Source organism: Tachysurus fulvidraco, chromosome 4, assembly GCF_022655615.1.
Source record: "Tachysurus fulvidraco isolate hzauxx_2018 chromosome 4, HZAU_PFXX_2.0, whole genome shotgun sequence".
Taxonomy (NCBI): domain Eukaryota; kingdom Metazoa; phylum Chordata; class Actinopteri; order Siluriformes; family Bagridae; genus Tachysurus; species Tachysurus fulvidraco.
This window is the reverse complement of record NC_062521.1, coordinates 2,168,923-2,194,147: the sequence shown is the minus strand read 5'-3', so window position 1 is coordinate 2,194,147 and position 25,225 is coordinate 2,168,923. Positions and strand designations below refer to the sequence as shown.

Sequence of the window (25,225 nt, the reverse complement as noted above, 5' to 3'; positions counted from 1 at the left end):
ATGTTATTTTTTTTTTTATTGAATGCATTGTTTGCATTAATATTTTGTTTGTGCTGTCAACTCTGGTAATAAGAATAGTGAAGTTTTCCGCCGATTAACGTTATAGATAAATGCCTCCAGCTCCAGCTCTGACTGCGCGTGCACGCGCTGCGCGTGCCTGTGCTTCTCCGTTCAAATAAGACAGACAGCTGATCATGCACTTTTGAAAGACTACAACGCACGCGCGTAAAAGGAAAGTAAAAAATTCGCTAAGTAAAGTTATAAAGTAATAATTTTCTTTCCCATCGACGACATGTCCCGCATTTTAACTTAATTTTTATTGTTTACTTTGAACCGCTCCTGGTAATGAATAATAAGCTATGTCATGACACCAGTAACAATTATAAAGAAACTGTCTGACTTTTATTTTATGATTGAGGGTTTCTGTCTGACTGAAACAAAGTGAATAGAATTAGAAGAAGAAAGTCTTATTTTCATTTTCCTCACAGCACAAGGGCTTCACAGACAGAATATAACAGGTTATTCCCAGACACTGGGAATAACCATGGCGTTCGTGCTGAATCTCGGCCAAATACTGTTTATAATGGTGATCTTTTTTACTGCTCTAACTAATGTGTGCTCACTTGATGAGTGTTCGGCTGAAAAATTGTCTTAAAACACCCAAGAGCTGAATTCAAAAGCTGAACGCGCTGTCTGTCCTCACAGCGCACCTTGTTGCTATAGCAACGTTGACACTAAGTCAGGCAGGTTTTCGACACCTTGAGTTTAAAAAAAAAAGTATCACGTACCTGCTCAGATCAATATCCGAGCTTCTGATTCTTGTAATATATATATATATATATATATATATATATATATACTCATTTATATAAATATATATATATAAAATTTGTATGAAGGTGGTATTGATTTGTGTATATTTCCAAACTTTTTTAAATTCTATTCTTTATGAGAACCTTAATTTGAAATTAATAGTTTGGTGTGCTTTTTTTTTATTTGAAATATGGATTGTATGTTAAATTTTTGCTTCACTTTGTGTGACGGACCACCGATTATAGCAGTTCAAGTCTCTCTACTAATCGGATCTTTATCTGTACTTTAAACCGTACTGTACTGGATCATGTCAGTCAATCAGTTGCATCCTACCAAATGAAAAATCAGGCGTATTCAGTTTCCATCAGTCTGAGTCTGACATGCCTCACATTTTTCCTGTATTTGACTGGATTGTTTTGCTAAGTAAAACTGATATGGTTTTCTTGTTTTTGGTGCTTGCCTTTGCTGTTGGACATGAAGGTAAGGCTCATCATTTTCTATGTGTAACTGTGTTTTTGTAAAAGCCAAATATCCACCACGGGTGGTGGTTAACATCTGGACATGCTCTGTATGGGTGTGACATTAGTGACATCATAATAGGCTCTCAGGTTAGCAGTTCAGATGTTCTATACTATATAGGTTCTGAGCTTCAGGTTTGATTTTGCACTCTACACCAGTCCTTCTCAAATAGTGGGGCTCGGGGCGTTGCCAAGGGTGTGACACCGGGGATCATGCTTATTTTTGCCGCAGAGAGACAAGGAAAGACCGGTATGTTTACTGTGTCTAAAAATTGTTGGCAGCGGACAGCATGAAGCCAAATAAATTAAGGCGTCACTTAAAGACATTACACCCAGATCACGCTGATAAGCCGCTTGAGTTTTTTCAGTGAATACGACTTCAGTAAACCAGCGAGAACTGATAGCATCATAAGGTGGCGTAACAAATTGCTCAATGCAAAAAAAAACCTACTCCATAGCAGAGGAGTTGATACTTTCTGCAGCATTAGAAACGGTCTCTGTCATGCTGGATCATGACGCAAGTGCTGCGAAAATAAAAACTATCCCTCTGTCCAATGACACTGTCACCAGACGTATAAATGACATTGCTAACGATGCTTAAAGGTGGGGTACACGATGTTCGAAAAATGCTTCAGAAAACAAGACAAACGTGTAGCCAAGCATAAAGGAACGTGTCATGTCAATATGCGGCAGAGAGAGTGTTCAGTGCGCATGTCTGACAGTAGCAGAAAGGAGCGTGTCTTGTCAAAATGCGGTAGAGAGAGCGTTCAGTGTGCATGTCTGACATTAGCAGAAAGGAGCGTGTCTTGTCAAAATGCGGTAGAGAGAGCGTTCAGTGTGCATGTCTGACATTAGCAGAAAGGAGCGTGTCTTGTCAAAATGCGGTAGAGAGAGTATTCAGTGCGCATGAAACGAAGTTAAAGCTTTCACGGTACAACACACTGTACTACAAAAACATTTTTTTTTATTTCAGGCAAATTGATGCACTTTAAGTCTTTCCTGTTACATACTAAAAAACAATGTTAATAAAGTTATTCTTTGTTGTAAGTTGATCTATATTTCTTTCTTTCTTTCTTTCTTTCTTTCTTTCTTTCTTTCTTTTGTTTTCTTTAATGTTAATAAGGATACAGGTTATGCAAGGTTATGCAGACATGCACTTATAACAATTTTATAGACAAATGATGCTATATACAGTCCCGGCAGAGAGTTGGGGGGCGCAAGATGTTTACTTCTTCCTAGGGGAGGCGTAACAGAAAATAATTAAGAAGCGCTACACTGTTCTGCCATTAAAATTTTGAAACCTGATCTCTGGTGCAGTGGTGGCTTGAGCGGGTAAGGCTCTGGGTTGTTGATCAGAGGATCAGCGTTCAAGCCCCAGCACTGCCAAGCTGCCACTGGTGGTCCCTTGAGCAATGTTTCTCCGTAATGAAATTACGGATTTCTAATGTCATCTTTGTCCTAGAACAATATGATAAAATGGGGCAGGGTTTAAATTATATATTGTTGGTGAATTCTTAGAAGCAGAGGTGGGATTAACATGGGTGTTTGTTCTATATATTTATTTGCTTTTTTGTTTTGAGAATATAATTTCTTTTTGCTTCTGTAATTACACGTATGATTTTTCGTGGATACAGGTCTCCATGTCCACGGTCCCTCGGGTCCGGTTGTGGCCCAGCTGGGAGGTTCGGTTCTCCTGCCATGCATTGTTGAAAGCCCACTGCCTCTGGAAGGTCTGCAGGTGGAATGGAGAAAGACGGATTCCGATTCTCTAGTCGGTCTCTTCCAACAAGGAAAAAGTCAACCAGATCTCCAGAGTCAGGGGTTTAAAGGCAGAGTCGACTTTTTCCAGATGCACTCACAAAAGGGAACTTCTCCATCTTACTCAAAAATGTGGTTGAAGAAGACGCTGGAGGTTACAGATGTAAAGTAAATACAGCCCAAGACTCCAGTGAGGTCATAATGGAAGTTAGTAATATCAGTAAGTAATTAAAGTAAATACCATTTATAGTTTTTGTGTCATCTCTTTAATTATATAAAATGTTATTGGGTCTGACAAGTTGAACCCATTTCTGTATTGCTGGATCCTAACGTTAACCCTCACCTTAAACCTGTGTTTAGATTTTATTATCCATCTTTGTCCTCTGCATTCTTTCTTTCAGGGGGTCTTGTGGTGACTGAGGCAGACCAAATCATCTTTGCCTCTAAGGGTGAGGATGTCATACTGAACTGTTCTGTAGATTCACATGTACCAGCCAGCAAGATCGAAGAAGTGAACTGGAAGACGAAAGACAGAGACCCAGAGATCCTCGTCCTATTATATCAAGACAGTAAGATTTTCCCAGACTCCTCACATGAGAGTTATCACGGGAGAGTTGATTTCTTTTCTTCTGAAATCCCGAATGGAAACTTCTCTTTAAAACTAATGGATGTAAAGATGGAAGATAAAGGAGAATTCACATGTGAGGTCCACACCAGGAACATGTCAGGACAAACCACTGTGGTTCTTCAAGGTGTAGGTAATGTACCTGATCTCTGAGTCTTTCTACAGAAGATGTTTAGATCTTCACCAGATGTTTATTATTCATGCTTTTTTACTACAGGTTTTGCTGCACTCCATATAGCGATATTGGTGTTGTGCTCTGTTGCACTGTTAATTGCAGTGGGATTTTGTGGACCTGTTTGTATCCTGCTTAAAAAGAAAGGTATTAACCAGACATAGTTCATTAAAAACATCTTTTTCTCATTAAAATATCTAAATATCAATCTTTTTAGTTGCTAGCAAAGAGGGCATGAAAAGGCACATTTTTCTGATGCTCTGTCCAAACATCTGCATGTTTTTGAGTTTCTGCTTGTGGTCATCAGAAGGTAAATCATTTCCCTCTCTTTTTTATTATTATATGGCACCTTCCATGTTCCTGACTGCGGTTTGATTTATTTTATAGGGTTTCTCGCGGAGATCATCACTTGTACAACTGTCAGTATCATGAGGCCTGTCATATTGTTAAAAACCTCTTCTTATATCGGCACGTTACCACGTAAGTCTTTATTTATTCAGTTGTTGGTTTTAGGATCGTGAGGAACATTGCTATGTACAGGTGTATCTCAATAAATAAAAATGTCATGGAAAAGTTCATTTATTTCAGTAATTCAACTAAAAAAGTGAAACCCGTGTATAATATAAATTCAGTACACACAGACTGAAGTAGTTTAAGTCTTTGGTACTTTTAATTGTGATGATTTTTGGCTCACATTTAACAAAAACTCATCAATTCAAAAAATTAGAATATAGTGACATGCCAATCAGCTAATCTACTCAAAACTGGTCTCTCACTTTGGTTCACTAGGCTACACAATCATGGGCAAGACTGCTGATCTGACAGTCTAGAAGACAACCATTGACACCCTTCACAAGGAGGGTAAGCCACAAACATTCATTGCCAGAAAAGCTGGTCACAGAGTGCTGTATCCAAGCATGTTAATAGAAAGTTGAGTGGAAGGAAAAAATGTGGAAGAAAAAGATGCACAACCAACCGAGAGAACCGCAGACTTGAGAGGCTTGTCAAACAAAATCCATTCAAGGAATGGACTGGGGTCAAGGCATCAAGTCACCACACACGGGCGTTTCAAGGAATTTGGCTACAGTTGTCGTATTCCTCTTGTTAAGCCACTCCTGAATCACAGACAACATCAGAGGCATCTTAGCTGGGCTATGGAGGAGGAGAACTGGACTGTTGCCCAGTGGTCCAAAGTCCTCTTTTCAGATGAGAGCAAGTTTTGTATTTCATTTGGAAACCAAAGTTCTTGAGTCTGGAGGAAGGGTAGGGACGCTCATAGCCAAAGTTGCTTGAAATCCAGTGTTAAGTTTCCACAGTCTGTTATGATTTGGGATGCAATGTCATCTGCTGGTGTTGGCCCACTGTGTTTTTTGAAAACCAAAGTCACTGCACCAGTTTACCAAGATATTTTAGAGCACTTCATGCAATTCTAGTCAAGAAGCTTTTATTGTCATCTATTGCAACTGCTATACAGTATATGGTTGAAATGACAATAAAAGCTTCTTGACTTGACTCGACTCATTTAACCAGTTTTAACCAGTCCTAGCTACATAAAGTGCATCTGTGCGCCCAGGTGCAAACAGTGCAAGACAACACAAAAAGTCAGAAAGACAGTGCAAACAAAAAATACAAGTCATCACACAAGGCAATACACAAAAACAGCATCGGGCAGTGTAAATACTGTATGTTCATTCAATATTGCATGTGCAGAAATACAGAACTGAACACAGAATTATAGCAGCAGTTGCATCAGGTAATTATAAAGGATTGTGCAAAACAGCAATCAGCTGAAATGTGAGACAGCATTTGCAAAGTGTAAAAAACAGTGTGCAAAACAGCATGTAAACAGTTTGGTACATATATATGTGTATTTGGTGTAGGTCTGTGCAGCCCATACATTTGGTGTGTGTGTGTGTGTGTGTGTGTTGTGTTCAGTTCAGTTCAGTTCAGTCATTAAGGAGTCTGATGGCTTGTGGAAAGAAAGTGTTACACAGCCTGGTCAATGTTAGACAATGTTACGCCCATCGAAAGAGTCCTGCGACTGTGACACGCCACTTGAGTGGGACCCAAGGCCAGGAACCGGGGTTTTTTCCACATAAGAAGGGTACGAGGCCCACAGCGCATCACCCTCATAACCCTGAGGGGATGTCTGCAAAGATGAAAGCCCGCACCCTTGAGCCAGACCTGGAATGGCCTCATGTGAGGCAGACCCAAAGGGATAACGTTGGCTTCTGCCGACATGAGGCCAGACAGAGAGGCTTCAGCCTAGCTGAATAACTTTCACCACTGACAAGATGGAAGCCACCCGAGCGGGAGATAGATGTGCACACATTTTGGTGGAGTCCCAAACTATCCCCAGAAAGGTGGTTCTCTGAGAAGGAGAAAACACACACTTTTCTGGGTTCAACCTGAGGCCTAGAGACCTAATATGGGCAAGCACAGCAGCTGGCTGCCATAGCCTTCGACTGGGCCAGAATGAGCCAGTCGTCCAGGTAATTCAGTACACGGATGCCCTGGAAACCCAACGGTGCCAGGGCAGCATCCATGCACTTTGTGCATGGTGAAAGGGCTAGGCCAAAAGGAAGAACACAATACTGGTACACTTTGCCACCAAAAGTGAACCTGAGGAACTTCCTGTGCTCTGGCAGAATGCCTATGTGAAAATAAGTGCCCTTGAGTTCGATTGTCACAAACCAGTCTTTGGACCTGACCTGGGACACGATAACCTTGAGCGTGAGCATCCTGAACCTGTAAGTCTTCAGAATACAGTTCAGAGCCTGCAGGTCCAAAATCGGACTCAGCCCCCCATCCTTCTTGGGAACAATCTTTTTTGAAATATTGGCTGTAAAGCCGGAGTCCCGCTCAGGGAGGGGAACATGCTCTATGGCCCCTTTCCTCAGGAGCAAGAGAAGTTCCTCTTGGAGGAACACCGCCTGGTGCCTGTCAACGATCGTGGGCAAGACATCCTGAAAACACGGAGGACAGGAGGAGAACTGGATCCAGGGAGATCTGTGCAAGGAAGATGAGCAGGCACAGACCCTACTGCTCCCCATAAATCCTGGAGGCAGTGGGGCAGGCAGTAGGGGGAGCCTTTCTGAATTGGACACTCCTAGGAACCCCAGCCCTCAGGCATTGGGTCTGGGCCGGGTATGCCTACCGGCTTCCCTAGGGGGCACGGGCAGCTACACTAACCCTCCTTACTGCCCTAAGTGAGGAGGGGGTTGGGTGTGGCTGGAAGATGATGCAAACTGCTCGCCATGACGAGAGAAATTCTACCTGAATGCCACTGACTGGCATTTTACCTCGTGGTGCCTGTCGACGACAGTACTCACTGCGTCGCTGAACAAGCCCTGAGGTGACACCGGGGCGTCCAGGAGAGTGGACCTAACCTTATCTTTAATATCAGTTAAATTGAGCCACAGGTGCCTCTCTGTGGCAACCAGCGCAGCCATTGCATGGCCTATGGAGCGGGCCGTCTGCTTTGTAGCACGGAGCGCAAAGTCAGTGGCTCGGTGGAGCTCAGATACCACCTGAGGTCCCAACCCCTGGCCTCCATCGAGCTCTGTCAGCAGGTCAGCCTGGTAGGCCTGCAAAACTGCCACAAGGGCTGAAGTACAAGACTTAGATGGAATGCAGGTTTCCTCCATGCGGGCGATGTAGGTTAGAGATAAATCGTAAGCATTTCTTCAATCCCAGGCATCAACCCATACCCATGGCTTTCAAGCCCTATAATGGCTGAATAGTCAGACATGGCAGGAGAAAAAAAATGTGATGAAAATGGATTTCTCCAAGACCGCAAAACCTCAGCATGGAGGTCTGGGAAAAATGGCAGCCGCCTGTGTGAAGTTAGAAAGCGGTCGTCTAGCTTAGAACGGACGACATTAACGCCCTCTTTAGTTTGCACAATTGGTGGCTTACTAATTACTTTTTTGCCCCACTGTACATACCTTCCATTGCAGCAGTTGTTGCCATGCACGTTGTGTAAATTTCATTATTAACTTTTGACCTGTTCTAATTAACCTTTGTGTTCATTTCAAGTTAACGTTTAATTCCCATTCAACCATTTGAAATCGAACACGGAAGGAAATATCTTTAAAATGTTTCCAATTTACATGCCTGATCTGTTTAGCTGGGAGCAAAACATAATTACTCAGTGAATATACACTGGTTATAAAAGGAAGAGTTACTCTCAGGCCTTGTGTTTCTCTGGGAATGTAGGCTGTGACTTCTAGAAAGCAAAGTGTAGGAGGAGAGGTACTTTCTTTTCCTGTCAATCCCAGAGACACCAGTCGGGCATCTTTAAACTCAAGTACAGTATATGGACGAGGGCAGACAGCACTTTTGTTCCAAGTGTGTTAACCTGGCCTGTGACTCAGAATGAATATGAAATTTAAACATTTTCTGAAAAAAAAGATTATAGCCTTCACACTCCAAATTATGTTTTGACTTGATTTACACTTCAAGGTAAGATTTAACTGTTCTATTGACTTCCAGGGAAAGGAGCACGATCTATAGGAGATCTCCGTGTGATTGTTTTACCACTTGAAACTGTGTTTTGTTCTGCGTGGCTCATGTTACAAATCTACGATTCCTGTGAGTTCTCTCTGGGCAATTATTTATTAGTACTATACAATCATGAGACACGATTAAAATAAATTTTTCAGAAATAATGAAAAGTAACAAAAGACAAAGATTTTTTTTGTTGTTGTGAATTTCTACCAGTAACATTGTGTTCTTTATATGAATCAGGGATGAAATTCAAAGAAAGGTAAGTTTATGTTTGTTGTTAATAAATATTCATTGCAACAAATACCAAGTTTTAGTGCAGGGTCTGTCAATCAGTGAGCAGGATAAATTGCTGTATGTCTTTGTTTTAAACAGTCATTTTAAAGAAGAAAGCAGAGCAGAACCTGAGGTACGAAATCCAAAATCAGGAAAAATTCAAATGGCTTAAACACATAATATTTCTAGCTATTATTATTATTATTATTATTATTATTATTATTATTATTATTATTATTATTATTATTATTATTATTATTATTATTTAAAAGGTAACATAAACTTATGTTCATCCTTATTTACCTGTATGATTTATCTGTGTAGATCGCTCAGGAGATGGAGGAGATGAACCCTAATCCTGAATGACCTGAGCTCCCAGAAATAATTTTGCTCATGCTTTGTAAGAAAATATCGTATCTTAGAAGAGCTACATTCAGGAAACAGATTTATGGAAGTCAGAACTAAAAAAAAAACAAAATTAAAAAACAAAGACTTAATGTGTTTATATGGGTAATTCTTTGATTGTTTGTTTTAATGGGAATTGTTTTGGGGTTGTTTTTTTTGGTTAGTTTGTTGGTTGTTTTTTTTTTTACTCATGCCATTATTTTACTTCTGTTTGATTTCTTTGATATCACATTCATTTTAACCAAATAATATCATTTCTGGAAATATTTGTACTTCTTATAAAAACGTTATAGCCTCACATTATGCACATGGTTGTAAGAGGTTTTATTCTCTTGTTGGTAGAATTGTGTGTTGAATTTATCATTGTTGTTTCCTTGAGTTATTGGAAGAGAAATACAGTGGATATTAATACGGATTGCCATTCTACAGTAATGTTTATGTCCAAAATAAAGCAAGTACTGACCAGTATATTTCTTGTCTCATGTTTTTTTCCAGTGAACAATAAATCTAGTCCTGCAGCATACCTGCTAATGTTGCCGCTACTTCCTGGATTGGCTGCCAAATGCATTTACTCTTAATCAAAGTACCTTTGCTTCCTGAATAAGTAACAGAACGTATATAAAGTATAGATTGAAATACAAAATGTACATGCAATTGGATAAAAAATGCCTTTCAGTGTGGAACCTAATGTTATTTAGTCGTTTGAATTATATTAAGTGTCAGTGAAGTAACACTGTTTTAATATGGGTCTGATCATTTTACTTGTAGAACAAGTTGAGTCTTGTTGCATAAGACTTGAAAAAGATAGAGGACGTTCAAATAGAATTGTACATGAGTTAAAGTGAAAGTAGTGCAAACTACGTTGAGCTAGATGTATTTGACAGCATGTATTGTGTACGCTTTTGCTGTTGGACTTGAAGGTAAGGCTTTTTATACATTTTACCATATTCCTGATTCATTCATAACATTTCATTCACTTTACATGTTACAGTAAAACATTGAAATAGGTTTTGGATAATCCAGAACTTTGAACTAGTTCATTCTTAGATGTGGGAGTGTTTACAAAAATGTAGCCTTATCTAGTTTTAATGATTATTCATTTAATTTAAAGTCAAGCAAAAGAAATCATGAGACATTTCTGTTTGTTTTTATATTTAAATAGTTTGAATTATTTGATATCACATCCATTTTAACCAAATAATATCATATCTGGACATAGTTGTACTTCTTATAAAACCTTTATAGACTCACATTATGCACATGGTTCTAAGAGATTTTATTCTCTTGTAGGTAAAATTGTGTGTTGAATTTATCATTGTTGTTTACTTGAGTTATTGGAATAGAAAAACATTGGATATTAATACAGATTGCCATTCTACAGTAATGTTTATGTCCAAAATCAAGCAAGTACTGAGCAGTATATTTCTCGTCTCATGGTTTTTTTTATTTGTTTGTTTTAAACTATTTCTGAGGTAAGGCTTTTCATAGCTTTTACCATAATCACGATTCATGCGTAATATTTAATTCACTTTACATGTTACAGTAAAATATTGAAATAGGTTTTGGATAATGCAAAACTTTGAACTAGTTCATTCTTAGATGTGGGACTGTTTACAAAAATGTAGCCTTATCTTTGAATGATTATTCATTTAATTTAAAGTCAACCAAAATAAATCATGAGACATTTCTGTATGTTTTTATATGTAAATGGTTTGGTGTTAATCCAGGTCTCCATGTCCATGGTCCCTCTGGTCCAGTTGTGGCCCAGCTGGGAGGTTCGGTTCTCCTGCCATGCTTTGTTGAAAGCCCACTGCCTCTGGAAGGTCTGCAGGTGGAATGGAGAAAGACGGATTCCGATTCTCTAGTCGGTCTCTTCCAACAAGGAAAAAGTCACCCAGATCTCCAGAGTCAGGGGTTTAGAAGCAGAGTGGCCTTTTTTCCACATGAGCTCACAAAAGGGAACTTCTCCATCTTACTCAAAAATGTGGTTGAAGAAGACGCTGGAGGTTACAGATGTAAAGTAAATACAGCCCAAGAGTCCAGTGAGGTCATAATGGAAGTTAGTAATATCAGTAAGTAATTAAAGTAAATACCATTTATAGTTTTTGTGTCATCTCTATGTGTCTTATACAGTATGATATGTTACTGGGTCTGACAAGTTAAATCCATTTCTGTATTACTGGATCCTAACCTTAACACTCCTTCACACCTTGTGTTCAGGAGACATCTTAGTTCATTTCATTGTGTATTGCACAAATGACTGTTTATGACAATAAAGATCTAACTGGCTGCTTGTCTTTAAACAAACACAACATTAGATGTTTAACGTTTCAGTTTCTACACAAATTTTTAAAACTCTGAATTCTGTGTTTAGATTTTATTATCCATCTTTGTCATCTGTATTCTTTCTTTCAGGGGGTCTTGTGGTGACTGGGACAGACCAAATCATCTTTGCCTCTAAGGGTGAGGATGTCATACTGAACTGTTCTGTAGATTCACGTGTACCATCCAGCGAGATTGAAGAAGTGACCTGGAAGAGGAAAGACAGAGACCCAGAGATCCTCGTCCTATTATATCAAGACAGTAAGATTTTCCCAGACTCCTCACATGATAATTATCAGGGGAGAGTTGATTTCTTTTCTGCTGAAATCCCGAATGGAAACTTCTCTTTAAAACTGATGGATGTAAAGATGGAAGATAAAGGAGAATTCACATGTGAGGTCCACACCAGGAACATGTCAGGACAAACCACTGTGGTTCTTCAAGGTGTAGGTAATGTACCTGATCACTGAGGAGATGTCTTTCTGCAGAAGATGTTTAGATCTTCACCAGATGTTTATTATTCATGCTTTTTTACTACAGGTTTTGCTGCAGTCCATATAGCGATATTGGTGTTGTGCTTCGTTGCACTGTTAATTGCAGTGGGATTTTGTGGACCTGTTTGTATCCTGCTAAGAAAGAAAGGTATTCACTAGACATAGTTCATTAAAAATATATTTTTCTCATTAAAATATCTAAATATCAATCTGTTTAGTTGCAAGCAAAGAGGGCATGAAAAGGCACATTTTTCTGATCCTCTGTTCAAACATCTGCATGTTTTTGAGTTTCTGCTTGTGGTCATCAGAAGGTAAATCATTTCCCTCTCTTTTTATTACTACATGGCACCTTCCATGTTCCTGACTGTGGTTTGATTTATTTTTAAAGGGTTTCTCGCTGAGATCATCACCTGTACAACTGTCAGTATCATGAGGCCTGTCATATTGTTAAAAACTTCTTCTTATCTCGGCACGTTACCACGTATGTCTTTATATATTCATTTGTTTGTTTTAGGATCGTGAGGAACATTCCTAGGTACAGATGTATCTCAATGAATTAGAAAGTCATGTAAAAGTTCATTCATTTCAGTAATTCAACTAAAAAAGTGAAACTCGTGGATTATATAAAATTCAGTACACAGAGACCAAAGTAGTTTAAGTCTTTGGTACTTAAAATTGTGAAGATTTTGGCTCACATTTAACAAAAACCCACTAATTCAAAAAATTTAATATGGTGACCTGCCAATCAGCTAATCAACTCAAAACACCTGCACAGGTTTCCTGAGCCACCAAAATTGTCTCTCAATTTGGTTCACTAAACTACACAATCATGGGGAAGGCTTCTGACCTGACAGATGTCCAGAAGACAATCATTAACACCCTACACAAGGAGGGTAAGGCACAAACATTCATTGTCAAAGAAGCTGTTCACAGAATGCTGTATCCAAGTATGTTAAGGGACAGTTGCGTGAAAGGAAGAAGTGTGAAAGAAAATGATGCACAACCAACAGAGAGAACCACAGCATTGAGAGGTTTGTCAAGCAAATCATTTCAAGAATTTTGGTGAACTTCCCAAGGAAATGACTGAGGCTGGGGTCAAGGCATCAACAGCCACTACACACAAATGTGTAAGGAATTTGACTACAGTTGTCGTATTCCTCTTGTTAAGCCACTCCTGAACCACAGACAATGTCAGAGGCATCTTAGCTGGGCTAAGGAGAAGAAGAACTGGACTGTTGCCCAGTGGTCCAAAGTCTTCTTTTCAGATGAGAGCAAGTTCTGTATTTCATTTGGAAACCAAGGTCCTTGAGTCTGGAGGAAGGGTGAAGAAGCTCATAACCCGAGTTGCTTGAAGTCCAGTGTTAAGTTTCCACAGTCTGCAATGTTATCTGCTGGTGTTGGTCCACTGTGTCTTTTGAAAACCACAGTCACTGCACCAGTTTACCAAGACATTTTAGAGCACTTCATGCTTGCTTCTGCTGACCAGCTTTTTAAAGATGCTGATTTCATTTTCCAGCAGGATTTGGCACCTGCCCACAGTTCCAAAAGGATCAAACGTTGGTTACATGAGTCAGATCAAGAAGCTTTTATTGTCGTGTACTGCAACAGCTATATATGGTTGAAATGACAATAAAAGCACAGTGCAAACAAAATATACAAGACCTCACACAGAAGACAATACACAAGACAATATACACAAACAGCATCGAGTAGTGTAAATACTGTCTGTTTAATCAATATTGCGTGTGCAGAAATACAGGACCGAACACAATATTATAGCAGCAGTTGCATGAGGCAATATAAAGGATTGTGCAAAACAGCAATCAGCTGAAATGTGAGACAGCATTTGCAAAGACAAAAAACAGAGTGCAAAACAGCATGCAAACAGTTTGGTGGATGTATACGTGTGTATTTTGTGTAGGTCTGTGCAGTCCATACAGGTGATGTGTGTGTGTTGTGCTCAGTGCAGTTCCGTTCATTTATTGAGAAGTCTGATGGCTTGTGGGAAGAAACTGTTACACAGTCTGGTCGTGAGGGCCTGAATTCTTCTGTGCCATTTTCAAGACAGCAGGAGGGTGAAGACTGTGTGTGTGAGGGGTGTTTGTGGTGGAGTGTGTGTGATGGGTGTGTGGGGTCATCCACAATGCTGTTGGCTTTGCGGATGCAGCGTCTGGTGTAAATGTCCATGATGGAGGGAAGAGAGACTCCAATGATCTTCTCAGCTGTCCTGACTTTCTGCTTCCGCTGCACGAGATGGTGCAGTTCCCATACCAGATAGTGACGCAGTTGCTCAGAATGCCCTCAGTTGTCCCTCTGTATAATGTAGTCAGAATGAGCGGAGGGAGATTTTTTCAGGCTTCGTAAGAAGTAGAGACGCTGCTGGGCTTTCTTAGTGATAGAGCTGGTGTTGAGTGACCAGGTGAAGTTCTCCGCTAGATGAACACCAAGAAATTTGGTTCTCTTGACCATGGTGTTGGTGTGCTTGACTGGCCAGCAACTCACCAGACCTGAACCCCATAGAGAATCTATGGCAATTGTCAAGAGGAAAATGAGAAACAAGAGACCAAAAAATGCAGATGAGCTGAAGGCCACTGTCAAAGAAAGCTGGGCTTCCGAGCCACCTCAGCAATGCCACAGCCTAAACCAAAAGGAGCACCTACCAAGTATTGAGTACATATACAGTAAATGAACATACTTTCCAGAAGGCCAACAATTCACTAAAAATATTTTTTTTCTTGGTCTTATGAGTATTCTATTTTGACGAGGACTAAAATAATACAAACGACGACACTTGACATTGACTAGGGTAAAGTAGTGTAGAGAATGAATCCGCCGACAACTTGGACACAGCAGGATAGCTTCCAGCTCGGACCAGCTTTTTTTTTTTTGTCTTTATCCCCCCTATTCAAATCGTCGTCTTCCCCCGGAATGTTCCGTCAGTCTATCTAGATCCATTTTAACCGTCATCTCTCCCTGGACTGTTCGGTCAGTCTGCCTGGATCTATTTAAATCATTGTCTCCCCCGGACTGTTCCGTCAGTCCTCGTGGACTTTTTTTTCCCCCTTATTTTTCCCGGTGCCCTGTGGCATCGCCCCGCACCTTTTTCTGGTGAGGAACGCCGCTCCATTTCCGGTTCCGCCGAGGAGGATGTTGCCTCACTTCATCCGCAGGGGGTGTTGCAGGCCTGTGGCTTTTTCCTGCCCTCCCCCCCTTTTTTTCCTCAGTTCGTCGAGGCGAGGGTTTGGCTGCGGTGCATTGGGGTATGCTGCTCAGCACGTTAGCCCAGCTGTGGACGTCGCTCAGCCCTTTAGCTCGGCGATGGACGTCGCTCGGCCCTTCAGCTCGGCAGTGGACATCACTCTGCCCTTCAGCTCAGCTGGGGACTTCGCTCTGCCCTTCAGCTCAGATGCGGATGTTGCCTCGGCCCTTAAGCTCGGCTGTGGACGTCATTCGGGCCCCTCTGGCTGTGCTGCCATGTGCCCTGCTCCCACCGCCTGCCTCGCCATGTGCCTTGGCTCCCCTCGCCTACTTCACCGTGGTCCTTGCTCCCCCCATCTGCCTTTGCCGTGGTCCTTACTCCCCCCATCTACCTCGCTATGTGCCTCGCCCCCCTCCTGAACCTTGTCAGCATTTGCCGCTTTGGGAGCAATGACTAAATGGGGTGTACTGTCAGTGATCAGGCCGGAGTTTCAGCCATGTGTGTTTGTTATTGTTCCTCGTCACATGTCTGCCCCGCCTTTGTCTGCTCCTCCCTGTCTCCACACCTGTTCCTCATTGTGTCATCATTGTCTTATGTATAAATGTAAGCCGTGTTGCCGATGGCAGCGCGGACTCATTAGTTACGTTACCTTACCCTAGTAATTATTAAGTGTCATCGTTTGAATTATTTTAGGTCTCGTCATTTTACCGTATTTGTCCTTATCATTTATTAAACCCCATTCCTTTGAAGCTATTCTGTGTACGGGTCCATCTCCTTCCTTCCCTGGTTGTGACACTTTTCCACGACATTCTAATTTAATGAGATGCAAATGTAATAGTTTTATGACTTTGCATTCAGTAGAGCTGCTTTTAATTGATCCTACATTTATACATCATGTGTACAAAACATGTCTAAGCAGCTCATTTATTTTATTTCACAGAGTGCTTACAAAAAATAGTGAAGGCTTTGGCTGTTCCGTTTTACCATTCAGCTATTGCATTGACCGGATTTTCAAGTATGTTTACACTGAAGTAGGCATATGGTGCTTTAGTGCTCCTTCAAAGTCCAAATGAAACTGATTTATTGACTTTTTTGTGCTGCTTTACAATTTCCTTCCTTGCTTGTTTACTTTCTTTCTTAAAAGTATATTGTGGTAATAAACCTTATCACCACTAGGGCTACAAAATATATTAAAATCATAGTCCACAGTCTGGTTTTATCAGAAACTTTAATATTCTTTGTTTTTTTTTAAATCCCAACAGATATAAACTGAATGCAGCTGCTATTCAAATCAGAGATCAATATTAATGTGCTCTTTCTTTAATAGACCAAAAATTTTTGTTGTCTTGCAATTTGCTCTGGTGCAAGAAAATTACTTCCTAATTATGGTTACACTGTGAACATATCAAGTAACTGATTAAGCATTACTCATTAACAACAGTTCTTTTATTTCCTTATTTTTTTCTTTAACAAGGTACACAAAAAATAAAAAGTATTCTTTTTTCCAATCTTTTATTTAGTGATCATTGAAACTGTTGCCAGGAATTATGAAATATATGGGCTTTCTATAACAGTACTGGCAGTCATAGTAGTGGTGACTGTCATCAGTTCACAAATATTAGGTAAGGAAGAATATACTTTACTACACTAAGTGTTTATGTGTCCTAATGAACTGTGCTGCTTTATAGGAAATGAACAAAGAATTTTGTTGTTTATTTTCTATGCTGTTCATGTTGCTTTTAGTTCGTCCCACAATTCATTCTAAGAGTCTGTTGGCTTCTCTTATGTTCTTCTCCTCCCACATTTTTTTAAGTTAAAAATGTGCATTATTTTTGTTAAGAAATAAATCTGCTCTTCGTTGTTCCACAGCTATCTACAGTTTCCAAATATATCTGACTTTCTGCCTAGAAATATTCAACAATGCACTGCTTGTAATTCTTCTCAGCACCACTAAATCACACTTTAAATGTGAGTATAACTTTAATTGTATTAAATAAGATATAAGCTTAGAGGGCAAAATGAAGTGTACTGAATGTAATCAAATGTATGGATTTAACCTGTTTATCTGTTCTATCTTCTTTAACACCATACACACCTCCTGAAACTTTTAGACAGCTTTGAGGTAACTTCTGTTATAACACCTCCGATTATGGGGATGATGGTGGCCCTTGTTCTACAAAAACACTTTTTTCAAGGGAAACCTTTTGGACGTAAGCATTATAACTAATCTTGAAGTCATTATGAACTGAATAGAAATCAGAAGAGTCTAATTTTTAGACTAATTTATTTACTAGTTTAATGTGCTGTTGGTTTTAGTCACATGTGTGATATATTACCTTTTCTTTCTCAGGTGTGCATCTTGTTCTATCATCTGTTATTGTGATGTTTTATAGCCTCGGTATAATATATTTCTACATTGTTGTTGCTATTAGGATAAAAGATTATGCCAGTGGTAAGTATCCAATATATTATATAGAGTAAATAAAATGTTATTTTGGCTGTCTATGACATTAATAAGTTATTAATGTAGTATCTATACACTAAGTCTCTCTATAATCAGAAGAGATGTTGGCAGATGTTATGACTAAACCAGTGTCAAAATTAAATCTAGAGAAATGAATGGGTTTCGTGCTTTCATGTAAGAAGACAAGCATTGTTGTATTCATGTGTTGTTAGAATGGTTTACAGTATTGTACAGTATGAGAGCCAGCGATGGCTGTTAACAGTTGTAATATGTGTGTCCTCATTCTGCACGTCATGTGTACCTGTCTTACGTTTTTCTTAAATGGATGTATGCAAATAACACATGATTTTCCTGGTTCAGTTTAGATTTCTATATTACAGTATATTATATAGCAGACATTATTATTATTATTATTATTATTATTATTATTATTATTATTATTATTATAATATCTAGACTTACATTTGTCTCATTTTATACACTGAACTTCAAGAGACAAGAGAAAAGAAAAAAGAATCATATGATCAAGAGTCATTGTGTCCATAAAAATCTCCAGTGCGTTCTCAAAGATCCTCAGTATAAACAGCTCATGAAACTTCTCAGCTTGTACCTGAGACTACAGATGCTTTACATTAAGAGCTGTCACACCAAATCCTGACTCGGTTTAGTGTATTACTGTTTACTTCTGTCTATAGTATTTTTAATATAGACTTTATAGTATATTTATTCATTATTATTAAATGGTTTTGTGTTTGTTTGGTTCTGACTTTCAGGATGGGTGCTTTTGTTTGAGGGTATAATGTATATAGTTATATGGTTAGGCGTAATTTATCTATTGCGTCGTCAACGCGGACGGAATCAAGGATTCAGCTCTCAATGGAGAAAAATAGGATGTAAGTATGATCATATTTTATCAAACATTTGTCATTTTAGTTTTTTTCTATCATACTCATGCATGCTTAAAGTCTATCGTTTGATTTGTTCTAAAATCCTGTAGATGTGTTTCATTCTAATGTTACACTGAATTAATTAATTAACTAAGTCAAAAGGTTAAACAGAAAATAACAGAACATAATAATAATAGAGAGTCAGATTAACATAAGATGTAGGTTATAGTAATGCTGATAGTTAGTATTTATGACAATTAACTTTATCTCACTCATTGACACTCATTGACTGTATGTGTTGATGATTTATGTCAAAATGTATTTCCCTTTTCAGATTTATGCTGCACTGTCATCATCTCATTTTTAATCGTTGCCAGTGGTGCAATCACTTTTCATTATTCAAAACTTCTCCTGGATGAAAAAGGTGCAAAATATCCCAATAATTTGCTTTTAAATTCCTAGTTAAAAAGGAACAAAAACTAAGATAAAAACATTTCAAGAATCATTTAATTATTAAATATATATAAAAAATATAAATAAAAATATAAATACATTCGAATTTAATTCTAAAATATCTAAAATATTTTCTAGATTTCTTTTGTATAAAATATGTGAAAATTCTACTTAAATTTCTAATGAAATACCATGAACTCCCATATTTTATAGTCAGTCATTTCCACAGTCATTATTCTTTCCTAATCTTCACAGTAAATGACAGCAAAATTCTTATATTTCATCACTAATGATTTCATCCATTTGGTGATATCTTTATTAAGTTTCAGATCATTATGGATATTTGGCTCTGGTCCCATTGATCCATGTTCTGACAGCAACTTGTTTGTTTAAACATCCTAAATATTTACCTGGTGAGTCGAGAAATCTATAGAAACTTGTTTATTCTCTCTAATGTGCACATTTTATTATATTTAACTTACTAATAAATATGTTTTTCTGTCCAAAATGTTCTTCTTTCTACATCATTAATATCAGTGTGTTCTGAATGACAGATTTCCTTCACATGATGATCTACATGTTCGGAGCTGTAGTTCTCAGTACTGTCAGTGCCATCGCTCTCGCCACAGAACTGATCCTGAAAGCAGGTATTTTATGGTTCTGTCATAAACAGAAAAATAAAAATGTGGCACTTGACATCTCAAGAGATTGAGATTGCAGACAATTTCAAAACACAATGCAATATGTAGGCAGAAAACCAACAAAAATGCATGTGTATATATTGTTTTATTGCATTATTACATAACTAAAATTTCTAAATTGGACCCAGGGCATTTGATGGTTTCTGAATACCTACATACCTTCCATTGCAGCAGTTGTTGCCATGCACATCGAGTGAATCTCATTATTAACTTTTGTCCCCTTCTAATTAACCTTCATGTTCATTTCAAGTTAACGTTTAATTCCCATTCAACCATTTCAGTGAGAAATCCAACATGGAAGGAAAATCTTTAACATGTTTCCACTTTACATGCCTGGTCTGTTTAGCTGGGAGCAAAACATAAAGATTACTCAGTGAATATACACTTGTTATAAAAGGAAGAGTTACTCTCAGGCCATGTGTTTTACTGGGAATTTAGGCTGTGACTTCTAGAAAGCAAAGTGTAGGAGGAGAGGTAATTTCTTTTCCTGTCAATCCCAGAGACACCAGTCGGGCATCTTTGAGCTCAAGTATATGGACGAGGGCAGACAGCACTTTGTTCCAAGTGTTTTAACCTGGCCTGTGACTCGGAATGAATATGAAATTTAAAAAATTCTCTGAGGAAAAACATTTTAGCCTTCACACTCCAAATCTTGTTTTGACTTGATTTACACTCCAAGGTAAGATTTAACTGTTCTATTGACTTCCAGGGAAAGGAGCACGATCTATAGGAGATCTCCGTGTGATTGTTTTACCACTTGAAACTGTGTTTTGTTCTGCGTGGCTCATGTTACAAATCTACGATTCCTGTGAGTTCTCTCTGGAGCAATTATTTATTTGTTCTATACAATCATGAGACATGATGAAAAATAAATGTTCAGAAATAATGAAAAGTAACAAAAGAAAAAGAAAACGTGATTTGTTGTTGTGAATTTTTACTAATTATGTCTAACATTGTGTTCTTTATATGAATCAGTTATGAAATACAAAGAAAGGTAAGTTTATGTTTGTTGTTAATAAATATTCATTGCAACAAATGCCAAGTTTTAGTGCAGGGTCTGTCAATCAGTGAGCAGGATAAATTGCTGTATGTCTTTGTTTTAAACAGACATTTTAAAGAAGAAAGCAGAGCAGAACCTGAGGTACGAAATCCATAATCAGGACAATGGCAAATGGCTTAAACACATAATTCTAGCTATTATTATTATTATTATTATTATTATTATTATTATTATTATTATTATTATTAATGAAAATGAAACATGAACTTATGTTCATCCTTATTTTCCTGTATGATTGATGTGTGTAGATCGTTCAGGCGATGGAGGAGATGAACCCTAATCCTGAATGACCTGAGCTCCCAGAAATATTTTTGCGCATATTTTGTAAGAAAACATCGTATCTTAGAAGAGCTACATTCAGTAAACAGATTTATGGAATTCAGAACTAAAAAACAAAACAAAGCAGACTTAATGTGTCTATATGGGTAACTGTTTGGTTGTTTGTTTTAATGTGAATTAGGTTGGGGTTGTTTTTGATGGTTAGTTTGTTGGTTGTTTTTTTAACTCATGCTATTATTTTGCTTCTGTTTGAATTCTGTATCACATTCATTTTAACCAAATAATATCATTATATTACTGACTATTATATTTCTGGTCTCATCTTAAATTTAAATTTTTTTGTAAGGCTTTTTAAAGCTTTTACCATATTCATGATTCATGCATAACATTTCATTCACTTTACATGTTACAGTAAAACATTAAAATAGGTTTTGGATAATCCAGAACTTTGAACTAGTTCATTCTTAGATGTGGAAGTGTTTACAAAAATGTAGCCTTATCTACTTTGAATGATTATTCATTTAATTTAAAGTCAACCAAAAGAAATCATGAGACATTTCTATATGTTTTTATATGTAAATGGTTTGGTGTTAATCCAGGTCTCCATGTCCATGGACCCTCGGGTCCGGTTGAGGCCTAGCTGGGAGGCTCGAGAGAGAAAGAAATAGAGACAGAGAAAGAGGGGTGGAGGAGGGAGAGAGAAAGAGAGACAGAGAAGGGGGAGAGACAGAGATACACAGATCCCCCAAGCGAACTGAACTGGGACTCGTTTGGTAAGAAACATGCCATTGCATGTTTGTACTGTAGGCATCACACATTTTTTAATCCCTGCACACCTTCATCTTATCCACTCTACAGCAGTGACATTTAAACATGCGTCCGAATCGCTCTTTGCATGGGCCGATCTGTTATAAACCTCTTTAGCATCAGAAAACCTAATGAGAAAAGAACTCAAGTCTGTTCATTTCTTTCTCAGATGATACTCGCACTGTAGAGCTAACACTTCCTTTTTATCATTCAGGGATCACTAGGAGTATTTATAGATTTATTAGAGGAAATCTGAAAATAGACATTTCACAAGTTCAACACGTGTTGTTTTTTTCCTCAGGGAATGATATGGGAACAGAGAAATTATGGAATTTAAAAAAAAACATTACAGCATTATATCATATGAGTCGTTTTAAGACATAGCAGGTGTAAACTCTATTAGGGAGAAGAGCGAATTCACAACGAGCTTCTGAAAACAAGGGGTGTGTAGATATAGTATGTAGTCTGTGTGTGTTTATGAGTCTCTATGTATCATTTATAGTATAGAGTCTATGAGGCAGTAATGAGGATTAGTATATTCTGGTGATGAAGATCTCTCCTGGTGTGGGGATTGGAATTGCCAGGTCATCTCCTCAAAGGGAAAGTTGGACTCCAGAAATGGATATATTCACATGGGATCTACAACTTCTTATATCAGACTTTATAACAATATCATGTGGTGCCTGGATCTCAGCTATTCTGTCAGGAGAACGACGATTCCCATTTCACACTGCCGGCAGGTAAGACCGTTCTGCACCCACCACTGCTGCTGCTGCCCATGGGATAGTGCTGAGGAGGAGGTCTATAAATAAATGATTTCCTCATGGGAGACCAGCATCTGTTCATGCACAGAGTTTACAATTAACGTGCGAGAAGAAGGTGGAAGACCTGGGAACAGATTGCAGTTCGGAGTTCACTCAGCAAAGTTACAGCTTTAGTTCAAATATTGGCACAGTCTAATTTTAGGTTTTGTACTGCCATGGGTTTAACAAAAGCACAGAAAGGCAACAATATAAAATCACACTCCGAAACACTGAGGTTGGTTCAAACATACAGTAGGTAAATAAATCACTGCCACTTATCAAGTTAAATAATCCATGCCCACTTATCAAAGTTAATAAACCACTCCCACTTATTAAGGTTAATAAACCACGCCCAATTATCAAGTTTAATAAACCACTCCCAACAACTGCCTGTATCTCTGCCAATGTGTCTCACTGTCCGTGTGTCTCACTGTCTGTGTGTCTGATGTCAGTGTCTCTCTCTGCCCATGTGTTTCACTGTAAGTGTGTCTCACTGTCTGCTTTTTTTTTCTTACATAACTGCATGAGTCTGTAGGACACAATTCTAGTTTCTGTTTTTTTACCAGCAGGTGGCGTTAATTGCCTTCCAGGCATGTTTGTAGGAAACAAAGTTTGTAGATTGAAAGTCCTTCCTGAATGCAAGGCTGTAAAGTGTCCTGCATTGAGAGTGACAGTCACGCATTTCTGTCTTTTGTCACGCTCTTCCACCACACATTGTATTTCTCACACAGACATACATACTATTTATCATATATTTAATATGCCGCAGCACCCAAAATGAATCAGTCTGCACCGCTGTCTCTGTGGAACCAGGCAGGAATCAAGCGCGTCTCCGCTGGAGCTCTTAGTCGAGCTGCCAGTTATCAGCCAATCAAAAAAAAAAGAAGCTACACAATAGCCAATCAGAAAATAGTACTATTGTATCAGATTTAACACAACAACCAATGATAAAAAGCCGATCCTGGAATTGTTCACCATCATCCTCGTTCACCCACAGGGAAAACCACTGGAGCTGTGAGCATCACTTTGAGCACAGAGTAAGTCATGATCTCCTGGTTTAATGTTACAACAAATTCACAACTTGTTTGACACAAACAATGACATTTTGACTTCTGAATGTTTCCCAGATAATAAGCATGATATTTTCTTGAGTGTCTGTAACTTAGCCAACAGTTTTACAGCCTGTTCACTGACAACACCTGCTCAGAACAAGCAGTCTAGGCCACTGGTTCTCAAACTTTTTTTCAAAGTTGACTGTATTGAACCGATTTGGGAGGCTATCAAAGATTGCAGCCTTGGTTTTAGTGCTTCCACATTCTAATGCTGATGCCCAGTTTGAACAAAACCTCATTGTCCTCAATCATGACCCTAAAAATGGCTGGGTTTGAGCTGATCAGTTTTAAATGGGAGCAACATTACAAATGATAAAGGAGTCCAAAAAGGCAACAAACAATTACAATAAACAACACCAGTCGTAATCTCTCTCTCTCTCTCTCTCTCTCTCTCTCTCTCACACACACACACACACACACACACACACACACACACACACACACACAAATTAATAAATGGAAATTGAATAAATACTTGGTACAGTATTAAGTTAAATTGCGGTCAGTGATCCCACAACACAACAATACCCCCAGTGTTTTATTTTTTGTTTTGTTTTTTTTTTGTCGGCGGGGGTGGGGGGTGGGGTGATTTGTCAGGGCAGTTGGAGATGTCACTCTTGCCTGTCTTCAAAACTTGAGCCCTGGGAATGTATTCCAGAAGCAAGGCAAGATAATGTTAAGAAATGTTATTGTTCTTTTTCGCACTCTTACAGGTAAGTGCTTACTATACAGTATATACTGTACCAGGTGCGAGATGTTTTCATGCAGATGTAAATGTAAAGAATAATAAGCTATGGATGTGTCATAAAGCAAGTAACAATTATGAAGAAACTGTCAGCCTTGCACAGACTTTGATTTTGTTATGATTGAGGGTTTCTGTTTGACTGAAAGAAAGTGAATTAGAAGAAGAAAGTCTTATTTTCATTTTCCACACAGCACAAGGGCTTCATAGACAGAATATAACAGGTTATTCCCAGACACTGGCTTTGGTAAAGTAATATAATAATAATAATAATAATAATAATAATAATAATAATAATAATAATAATAATAATAATAATAATAATAATGCATACAACATTTTCAACAACCATGGCATCCTTGCTGGCATCCAAATACTGTTTATAATGGTGAGCTTTTTTACTGCGCTAACTAATGCAGGGCTCTCAAGTTTTGAAGACAGGCAAGAGTGACATCTCCAACCTCCCACCCAAACACACACACACACAAAGTAGTTATTCAGTTTCCAAGTAAGAGAGAGAGGGGGGGTGGGGATTATGACTTGGACTCCTTTATCATTTGTAATGTTGCTCCCATTTAAAACAGTTTGGCTGAAGCCCTATATATACATATATAGATATACTTTTTAAATTAACATATACATATTCATACTTTTTAAATTCTATTCTTTATGAGAACTTTTATTTTGAAATTAATGGTTTAGGGTACTGTTTTTTTTCTCATTTGAAATCTGGATTGCATACTAACTTTTTCTTTCACTTTTTCTGACGGACCACCAATTGTAGGAGTTATTCATTGCATCCTACCAATGAAGGATGCAATGAATATTC

At 38.4% G+C, this 25,225-nt stretch overlaps 3 protein-coding genes across 3 annotated transcripts in view; all 3 read left to right on the top strand.

Annotated features, from left to right (window-relative positions):
* Positions 1-1,073: 1,073 nt before the first annotated feature.
* On the top strand, positions 1,074-4,407 carry LOC125138476. Its single transcript, XM_047812882.1, has 6 exons — positions 1,074-1,293; positions 2,966-3,309; positions 3,491-3,847; positions 3,932-4,033; positions 4,104-4,196; positions 4,274-4,407. The coding sequence occupies exons 2-6, from the start codon at positions 3,291-3,293 to the stop codon at positions 4,405-4,407; spliced, it is 705 nt and encodes a 234-aa protein (XP_047668838.1). The 5' UTR covers positions 1,074-1,293; positions 2,966-3,290.
* A 5,457-nt stretch (positions 4,408-9,864) lies between these two features.
* LOC113655245 lies at positions 9,865-21,234 on the top strand. The gene is made up of 19 exons (XM_047812874.1): positions 9,865-9,993; positions 10,801-11,145; positions 11,489-11,845; positions 11,936-12,037; positions 12,108-12,200; positions 12,278-12,370; positions 16,029-16,103; positions 16,609-16,710; positions 16,958-17,056; positions 17,200-17,298; positions 17,439-17,540; positions 18,326-18,445; positions 18,774-18,863; positions 19,216-19,305; positions 19,447-19,539; positions 20,303-20,401; positions 20,569-20,587; positions 20,701-20,734; positions 20,902-21,234. Exons 1-19 carry the CDS (start codon positions 9,945-9,947, stop codon positions 20,941-20,943), a joined length of 2,103 nt encoding a protein of 700 aa, XP_047668830.1. The 5' UTR covers positions 9,865-9,944; the 3' UTR covers positions 20,944-21,234.
* A 3,048-nt stretch (positions 21,235-24,282) lies between these two features.
* Positions 24,283-25,225, top strand: part of LOC113655246 — a 55,365-nt gene continuing 54,422 nt past the window's right edge. The window contains exon 1 of the mRNA XM_047812873.1: positions 24,283-24,367. Coding sequence (XP_047668829.1) covers positions 24,328-24,367 — 40 coding nt within the window. The 5' untranslated portion in view covers positions 24,283-24,327. The remainder of the gene's footprint in view (positions 24,368-25,225) is intronic.

Excerpts from the sequence above, each read along its gene's own strand:
- LOC113655245 (XM_047812874.1), top strand. The coding sequence starts at position 9,945 with ATGTATTTGACAGCATGTATTGTGTACGCTTTTGCTGTTGGACTTGAA. Across the intron at positions 9,994-10,800 it reads TTTTGCTGTTGGACTTGAAG|GTCTCCATGTCCATGGTCCC; the intron begins GTAAGGCTTTTT and ends GTGTTAATCCAG. Across the intron at positions 17,057-17,199 it reads CACTAAATCACACTTTAAAT|ACAGCTTTGAGGTAACTTCT; the intron begins GTGAGTATAACT and ends TGAAACTTTTAG.
- LOC125138476 (XM_047812882.1), top strand. Across the intron at positions 3,848-3,931 it reads TGTGGTTCTTCAAGGTGTAG|GTTTTGCTGCACTCCATATA; the intron begins GTAATGTACCTG and ends TTTTTACTACAG. Across the intron at positions 4,197-4,273 it reads CTGCTTGTGGTCATCAGAAG|GGTTTCTCGCGGAGATCATC; the intron begins GTAAATCATTTC and ends TTTATTTTATAG.